General features: G+C 32.6%; 1 protein-coding gene across 2 annotated transcripts in view; it reads right to left on the bottom strand.

Moving 5' to 3' along the window:
- Positions 1 to 236: 236 nt before the first annotated feature.
- The window catches only part of LOC150101072 (putative peptidase C1-like protein F26E4.3), a 119,616-nt gene continuing 110,054 nt past the window's right edge, over positions 237 to 9,798 (bottom strand). Inside the window, exons 8-11 of one of the 2 annotated variants that reach the window (XM_090401250.1) lie at positions 9,508 to 9,553; positions 2,497 to 2,617; positions 2,351 to 2,393; positions 237 to 2,137 (exon numbers count right to left, since the gene is read on the bottom strand). In XM_090401250.1, the coding sequence (XP_090257376.1) occupies positions 1,976 to 2,137; positions 2,351 to 2,393; positions 2,497 to 2,617; positions 9,508 to 9,553 (372 nt within the window). In that variant the 3' untranslated portion in view covers positions 237 to 1,975. The remainder of the gene's footprint in view (positions 2,138 to 2,350; positions 2,394 to 2,496; positions 2,618 to 9,507; positions 9,554 to 9,798) is intronic. The other variant, XM_090401251.1, reaches the window with a different exon arrangement.

The following is a 9,798-nucleotide window of genomic DNA, read 5'->3' as shown; positions in this document are numbered from 1 at the left end:
AATAGTGAGAATTGACTATATATTGTGTATGTGAATTCTATATAACTGAGAAAATAAAAGCATTATAAAGTGTTTTGTTCTGAAGTTAATGCATTTCATATGCTTAGTTAATAATGTATTTACCCCCCCCCCCCCCATTGGTTATATGCTCTATATTTCTCTTACCTAGCACATATTAAAAATGCTGGACTGTTTTTTAGTACAAAAAAGAGACTAACTCCATTGAAACAAGCTAATGATTTTTTTAAATTTTTATTTTCTTATTAAATTACATGAGTAAAAAAGTTTAAAATTCTATGTTTGTACACACTGATATTATTTGAGATTTTTTTATACAAATAAATGTAGAAATAAATAAGAATGCAACATGAATTCATATTTTTAGCATATTGATGCTAGAAACAATATATAAGAAATACACAAAAAATAAATAATGAAATGCTGCAGTATTTTATATAGTGCTGAACATCAGTTATTATTATTATTAAGAGATACCTCCAGAGAGTCAGGGACTCATCAAGGGAGGTCACATACTACCTGCACCTCTGCCACACCTTTTTTTTAAAATTCATTCGAACTACTTTCTCACACAGCATCCAATGGATCCATTTCAATCACATGCCACTTGATGAGAGAAAAATCTAGCTCTCACCCCTTCCTGGTGGCATCCTCAACTTCCAAGGATGTCCTCTTGCTTGTCCTTATTATTTTTTATGCATTATTCAACTGATATCTATGATGGAAGAGTAACATTAATAGAAGCAAATTTGAAACTTCTATATGTATCATTTTATAAATGATATGACACCAAATATGGAAAAACAATTTATCGGGCCCTGAATAAGCCACTACAAAATGCTAATGTTTTGTAATCATTTATGCAACATCTTATGACTGACAGTGGAAATCTCTACACATTAATATATTAACTTTAAAGCTTACTCTGTCTTATTTACATCTCATCACTGACCTACATCTCTCTAGATACTAAGCAATGGTTCTGCCAGACACCATGCATCAAACCTTGGTTCTCAGTGGCAGGCCAAAGTCTACTGTTAATAGTATGATACTCAATATTGCTGCTGTGATACCTCAGCTCTAAACTAGCATCGAGCTTGACTCCTAGGGTAAGCAGCCTCTGGAAGACCTTGATGAAGCCACACCAATGAAACTAGATCTACAAAAATATTGAGAATAAAATTGAAAGAAATTATATTTTCCATACACAAGTAGCAAAATGCTCTATCATCATATTAAAACCTCTGGGCATGAAAGAGTTGTAGCAAGTTTTTTCACTTTGTTTAAAAAGTAAATTATATATACCCAACAAGAAATTATATTCTTGTTGTTAACTTTTACTCCATAATAAGCAAACAAAAGTTTGTGTGTGAAAGCATCATTATGACTAAGCTACTTGCATATAGAAGTAATTGACTTCACATCATATTTTCCTAGTAACATCCAATAATCAAATCAGACTCAATTGGTTATGCTTGGGTAAAGAATAATTCCTTGTCAAAACAAAACAACCTTTCTTTTGTGAGTGGGAGTGAAGTTATAAATATGTTTACATTTTCATAAGTGTATGCTTTTTGCTCAATTGCTTCCAATGAAAAAACTGATAGTATGCAGCAAAGAGAACTTATTTTAAAAACATTCATATTATTTAATAAATGGAAAGCACAAATATGTTTACCAATTTTCAGTTAACCAGCAATATTTTTGTTGATATAAATAAACTGTAGTGTTCATTGCCAACTTATATTTCTCTATTATTTCTGTGTTAACTGAAATACTTCCTGAAGTGACAATTTCTTCATTTTTAAACATTCCATATATATATATATATATACACACATACACATACATGTTTCAGCTTCTTTAACAGATAAATATAGAATTACATGAATATGGAATTATAAACACAGAAAATAGTAGATGGGATACAGTAATTAAAATTTCTTGCTATCCATATCTAAAAGTTGCCACCTATTTCATTGTTTAGAATATCTCCCATTTGGTTTCTCTGTGCCCAGGTGCCAACAATAAACATCTCTATGTCACATTCATCTACTCCTCGGAGAATACGGAAGTTACCATCCTCACCCCAGAGATTTCCCCAAGAGTTTGCACAAATCTGAAATTTAAAAATTTTATTTTTATGAAAAACAAAACAAAATGGCATGATGCATTAAAAGTATATCTTTTAATGCATCCATAGTTGAAATTTTAATTAAAATAAATTATTATGACTGTATAAATAAATAACTTATATTGCAATTTTTTTATACAGCAACATGAAATATTCTGTAGATTTTTTTTCCTTTCAGATAGATTAAATAAATCTTACCCAGTATTTAACAGGTTTTCCCTGGGTTCTGTCAACACCCCACCTGCAAAGTTGAAAAACATTTCCATTTTTAAGAGTTAAAAATCTTTTCAATGATAAATATCCATGAATTTTGATCAAGTATTTTTATTATATAAAATAATCACCCAATAATTCTGACAGAATGCCATCCATATTGACTTGATTCTGGAAGATCATCAGAAACAGGTGTGTGACTGTAGATACCATGGTGATAGAGAAAAAAGTCTTCTCTTACTCTAAAAGTAGCTGTAATACAGAATGTTTTAGTAAATATAACTTCAATAACTTCAGCTCATGTTATTAAAGATAGGTGTCAAAAAGTTCATGGACTGCAGTTAGGATTAGAGAATGAAGAGTGCAAGTGTTATGTTTACATTTTCCTTCTAAATAGTCTCACTTTGTTGTATTACTTGTCTGTGGGTGTAGACCTTCTGAAAATGGCCATTAGATGCATTCAAAGAGCTTGAATTCAAACCAGCCAAAACTGTCCTCCTTACTGATGACTATGGAACACATCCTCCAAGGATGTAAACAGAATGGGGAGGAACAAAAGAGGTGGACAGATAACATTAGGGTGGGTGGAAGGGTGAATGCAGAAGGATCAATTCAAGATTCTCTTTTGCTGGCTTCTTCTTAACAAGAAAGGAATTACTGTATAATTGTACTACTTCTTGCAGACTGCATGACACTAATCATTTGTTGTCTGCCAGCTCCAATATTTGAATATATCCCATCAATTTCAATGCAATATCTCTCAAGTCTCTAGTATCATGTATTTTGAGTATACAGTTATACATGCAATAAATTGCATCCCATGAATCTTCTCTTCCACATATGGCATACTAAATGATTGTTTGGACCTAATTTTCCAGGAATTCTCCATACTTTCTGGAAATGATGATTCCATTCAAATGTAATGCTATGGCTGAGTGCCTCACCACTACAAATTTAATATTGTTTTGCACCATTTCAGTAGTGAACTTTTCTAATTACAGACAGAATCTGATACTTATTTACTGTTCGAGTAGTGGTGTTTTAATTCTACAATAGTACAATATGCATAAACACAATTAAAAAGTAACCTATAAGATATTATGAGGTGCATGGAATGACTAAAATCTATTAGAAGACTATTACTACTAAGCATGTATAAATGAAGTACTGCAGTGTCAGCTCATATAGGAACTGTTTGACTGTACCACATACAAATACAAAACAATCAGTTGACTTTTAAACTCACTGGAAGAAATGGTTGGTTATAGTGGGAAATTTGCCAAATTTCCTTCAGAAAGGTCTTGGAAAGATCTGGGACATGCCAAGGCAATATGGTTTGTTCTAATCAGTGAATTTGCTATAGGTGAGAGATTATCATATATGAAGAAATTCATTTGATTATACAGTATGTTTAATACCTCTTAAGGTATTATTAAATAGCATAATTACACTATCACATTTAATTAGATTTTCAAAGGAAATGAGCTCTTTTCATTATAACAAAGAATTTTACATAAAAAAATTAAATTTTAATCCTTAATAAATGCCTTAATAAAAATTTAAAAAATATTTCATACTAACCTTCCAGCCAAATTTAAATTTCATTCTGTTTATATCTTTGCAGTTATGTTTCTCATCTTAAGGATAACAGTTTTTTGCTGTTAAAGTTAACTCATTAATAGAACAATTTCCCGCTGTAAGCAGTGTTTTTATATTGACTTTACAATTTCATGTCATTCCTGCTACACAAGTTTTTAAAGGCAACTGCAACAAGTAGTTGATTATCTCACTTTGTGGGCTTTCAATAAAAAAAAGTTCTGGTTTTCACCAGAAAAAAGTGTCATGAATACTAATCTGTGCTCAGAGCTGAGGTTTGGACAAATATCATCCTGTTAGCAACTATTGACTTAGTATTAACCAAATTTCTTGGATGCATTTTTATTATGAAACTTACATTCCTTGTAGGCATTTATCAACTGAGAGAAATACAAGAGAGCCCTGAATGTCTATACTCTACAGGGTGTTCGGGATAAATTTGACAGTTTCGTAAGGAAAAAGAAAATCTTCTTTGTATCTATTAAATTTAATGAATTGACAAAAAAACATTACAGGCAGAGTTAATTACAATACTATCAACAAGATTTACTCAAAATAACCACCATTAGCATCGATCACAGCTTCAATTCTGCTTCGGAACCTCGAACAAGCTGATGCTACAGTCTCCCTGGGAAGGGCCGCAAAAACTGTTTTAATTTTATCCATTAACTGGGCTTTTGTATTACTGGAAGTGCGATTGGTGTCTTTTTCAACTGCGCCCCATACAAAATAATCCATGGGGTTAAGGTCTGGGGAGTTTGGAGGCCAAACATTTGGACTGGTGAAGTCGTAGAAATTTTCAGACAACCATTTTTGACTTTTCCCAGAGGTGTGGCAAGGGGCCGAATCCTGCTGCCATACATACGGCCTACCATTGGCTACCCTTGTTATCCAGGGCTTGACTACAGTTAGCAACTCCACGAACAAAGCCCGAATTCCAATGCCAGGGTTCTTCAACACCTGTTCCTGCAGATTTGCGAGGAATTCTGCTGTACGAACGCAATCAGATCGTCTGCTAGGGATCTTTCTTCTTGCTACATCCTCGTAGTCACCATTGCAAGTCTCTAGTTCATGCCTGATTGTTTTTACTGTATTCAGGGAGCATTGGGCAGCAGTCGTAATATCCTTATTTTGATGGCAGGCACGAATCATCATGATACAAGTTATTCTCTTCCATGATTCAGGTGGGTTCCAGCTATCCATCCTTTCTGACATCTTGTATATGAATGAAGAAGGGTCCAAACTTTTAAATGAAGAGAAGTGTGTGTTAATACATGTAACTTACGGAAAAATATAATTAATTATAAATATGTCAAATTTATCCCGAACACCCTGTATATCCTCTTCATATCCTCTGTGATATGAAGTGCAGATTGCAGTTCTCTATTCTTCATCTATATCATGCACCATTCAATGAAAGCTTGGAAGATTATTAATTACAATAATTATTATTACATTGGAACTCCACGGAGTCCTTAGACTCATCGAGGGAGGCTCTAAATATTATTCCAATCACTATCCAACATTTGCGCAATATCTATCATATTTCACTGTGAACTCATTCACAGTCAAGGCATCCATAACAGACTCTGGCAACCTATTCCACTCATTCACCACTCTCCAAGTAAAAAAAAAATCTAGTTCTCCCACTCCTAACTACACACTTGCTCAATTTTCAAGGATGGCCCCTAGTTCTTCCACCACCAGACCTGTTCTGAAAAATTTCCTCTGTATTAATCTCGTAAAAACCTTTAGTAATTGGTATGTTTCAATCATATCACTCCTTTTCCACCTGTCAACTGATTTCTATAAATCGCAAATCCTCAACCTATAAAGTGCATTCCATAGACCTGCCACCATCTTGATCACTCGACTCTGGATCCTTTCCACCTCCATCTCATCCCAAGAAATCCATTTGATCAGATCTCTGCTCTTCAGAGTATTCTTCCATAACCAATTAATTCAATGAGTTGTTTTAGCCACTTTTGCAATATGTCATCTAAACTTCAACTCCCAATCAACTAACATCCCCAAATCCCTGACTTCATCAATTTCCTGGAGTACAGTTCCATCAATATGGTACACAGCTGGTAATTTTTTTTATTCCAAAATGTATAACCTTATGCTTTGCTACATGAAACTCACATCTGTTCTCCTTTTCCCATACTGCCAGTCTAAATCATCCTGCAAAATTTGAACATCATCTTTATTGACTATTGCTCTACCCAATTTTGCATCATTGGCAAGCAACCGAATTGTTCCTCTCATATCATTTTTCCTATATGATTCATGTTCAAAGCAAATATTAGTTGCCCAAGAACAGAGCCCTGTGGCATGCCACTAGTCACAGGCCTTCTACTGGACCCAACTCCTGAATAAAGTGCTGTCTCGTATCTCCCCATCAACTACTCCCTTATTTACTTCACCAATTTTATATCCATTTCTATGTGCTGCAATTTGTTGATTAGAATTCTATGCGGTATCCTGTCAAAAGCCTTTGCAAAGTCCAGTAGCATCACTGTAAACCATTACCTTTATCCAACTCAGTTGTCACTGTATTATGAAAGGTTAGCAAGTTACTGAGGCATGACCTACCCTTCACAAAACCATGTTGCTCCCCCCCTCCCCATAGCATCTTGTTCCTCTCTACCATTCCTGTATTTTGTAGTTAACCAAAATACAGGACTGGGTAGAGTGGAACTTCTCCAACCTTGACCACAACTCCTAAGAGGATGATCAGTCAGTAATTTGCTACCTCTGTCTTGGACCCTTCTTTATGCAATGAAACTTTTTTCCCTTTTGGAACTTTCTGGATGAGATAGGCTGCAGCTAAACTTAGCCTTGCATTACTGTTGTTCCAGTTATTGAAAACAGAGACAAAGTGAAAAGTACTACACTAGTTAATACTACAGTTATCTGTAAAAGTGACAATCTTATTGTCGAAGTGGATAAACTCTTAATGGTGTAGAATGAATAAGGCCTTTTTGAGCCATGCTATTCAGAACTTTTTTTTTGTTTTGCAAAAATTCAAAATTGTTTGTTAGCATATCTGACAATAAATGCTTTATTTATGTCATTTATGCACATATATGACTTAAAAACTTACATCATTACATGCATCTACAAGTGGGAAAAAGAAAGAAGGAAAAAAAAAAGGCAATGATCCACTATACGATAGTGGTCTGGAACTTGACATGTTGTATGGCCAGGTAATTACTTGGAGTCTATTAAATGAAACAAGCAGTGACAAATTGGTAGAAAATATTCAAGAGGAATGCTATGAAGAATACATATTAATACTTCAGGTAGAACAAAGCTATCAAAAGCTTCAAATGTGAAAAAAACAGTTGCAAGATTAATATGAAAAAATAAAAAACAATAATAATAAAACTTTTACAGAAGGATTTCCCTATTGAGGATTCCAGGTAAGATTTATGCAAAATATCTGAGGCTAAGAAAGAAGAGAAGGGCAGGCCAGATTCTGGGTTCAGACTAGAGATTATCAGTATCTGATTTTCATTTTATGAAAAATAGTTGAGAAATCATAAGAAGGATCTGTATTTTAAGTTTTGTAGAGCTGAAAAAAGTATAAAACAAGGTATAAGAGAAAAGACTTTTCAAAATGATACAGTTATATGGGATAAATGGAACATTATACAGAGCAACATATAGTTTATATTTAAGTTGTAAGTTGGCAGATAGAATTGAAGGAATACAGAAAAGTGGTGATTGATGTAAAATTATGTGAAACAATGATGCACTCTATACCAAGCTTATTCATCAGTAATGGTCACATTATGAAAGAAAGTGACATTAAACCTGCTATCAGAATTAGAGATATGAAACTTCGCTTTTAAACTGTATGAAATTTACCTAGATCTTGGTCTTTATGTGACTCTTTGTTTTGCTAACCTCCTCTCTCATTATATCGAAGTGACCATATCACCTGACAATATCATTCATATATTCCTGAATGTTACAATGCAAGTTTCTTTGTCATATCTTCATTTTTAATATGATTCCAATGCTATCTGCTCACCTCCTTAATTTTTCTGGGAACTCTATCTGTGGTCTTTGAATCAATTTATTTCTAATCCATCTCTCAGATCAATAAGTTAAATGGGTTTAACACTATACAGCTAATTTAATATTTTGACTTATTTCTCTCTTAGCCCATACAAAAAATTTATTCATTTGACTCTCCACTATGCCAGCTGTGCTTATTCTGTTGTCTTTTCATATTAAATTTGCTGTCCTCACTAAAAATTGAATTATTTTGAATTATATTGAATATGAAATTGAATTGAACTGAATTGTATACCTGAATAGCTGAAATGCTTTACTTGTTTTTTGAGTTCTTTTCGGGATATTTTCAGTGCTCTTGCCTATTTTCATAGTATTTTTTTTTTCTGTTGCTGGCTTTATCTATTACAAATCTATGACAGCAGTTATTTAGATATTTAAGAAATCATGAATGAAGGCTTATTTATCTCATAATTAAGCATAATTAATTATTTTTTAAAATTAATAATTAAATCTTCAAAATTATTTTATTTTCTTATATTTACAAAATATAATGATTGGTATGAAAAAAAAAAGTAGCATACAGAAAGCCAAAAGTAAGTCTGTGCTTTTCATAACAAAAATGTTCATAAAACCATAAAACAGCACAGAAACTGCCTGAAGCATGTTTTGCAAAATTTGTCAATTTTCCTTTCACGTTTTTTAATCATTTTGATAAGTTCATCTTAAGAATATCATCATCAGTTTCCTGATATGTACCCCCAAGGGGTGTTTAGGGAAGAAAAACTCTAACAGCAAGTTTACAGATGGGAACCCTCCCAAGTACTAACCAAACTCAGTGCTGCTTAACTTCAGTGATTGAACAAGAACCAGTGTATTCATTTTAGAAATTATGGACTTTACAACTGTGTTATAAAAAAACAATTTTTTCCCGACATTTCACCCTTCATATTAAGGTCATCATCTGGAGTACATACAAATATATTTACATCATCTGGAGTATATTTGTATATACTCCAGATGATGACCTTAATATGAAGGTCGAAACATCGGGAAATTAAAATAGTATTTTATAACATGGTTGTAAAGTCCATAATTTCTAAAATGAATGGTGATCACCGTGAAAGGAACCAGTGTATTCAGCATGAGTATATTTTATTAAACAAATAAATACATGGTAGTAAATAAATAAATACATCATAAATAGATACATCATATATTTACATATGCTTTAACCTCCTAAAGGGTATCACTATTTCTTACATGTACTGTAATTCATTTTGTAATTCATTTGAATTTACTTCTCTTAGTCATTAACAGTGAATAGTTACATAACACTAATTATATTCTTCAATCTAACTTTATAAAGAATAATCCATAGATCTATCACTTTCTTTCTTAGTGACTTTCCTCTGAATTTTCTTCATTAATTTCATCAAAGATCTCTATTTTCATAGAGGATCTATGAATCATAATGGACTATATTAGAACTCATTTATTTAGAAATGTTTTGATATCATTACCTTGAACAGGACCATTAATAAATATTTCATGCATAATTTCTTCTTCCTGTAAAGAAAAAAACCCAAAATATTTGTATTAAATATTAATTAAATAAAATATCTCTGTGCTATGCAGACAGAAAATAGTGAATTCTAGTACTAACAAGGGAATTTTTAGCAGTGTCATGTGGAAACCTCATCTTAAATTTTGCTCAGTTATCAACAACTAAGATTTTAAGGTAAAATTGCAAAATAATGAAGTGAATTTCTGTATTAATATACTAAAATAAAACAATGAAAAGGATTTATTAG

The sequence above is a fragment of the Typopeltis vanoorti genome, chromosome 12, assembly GCF_054136105.1.
Source record: "Typopeltis vanoorti isolate ZY-2024b chromosome 12, IOZ_Tvanoo_1.0, whole genome shotgun sequence".
Classification (NCBI taxonomy): Eukaryota; Metazoa; Arthropoda; class Arachnida; order Uropygi; family Thelyphonidae; genus Typopeltis; species Typopeltis vanoorti.
The sequence above is the reverse complement of the archived record's forward strand: the minus strand, read 5'-3'. Positions and strand labels throughout refer to the sequence as shown.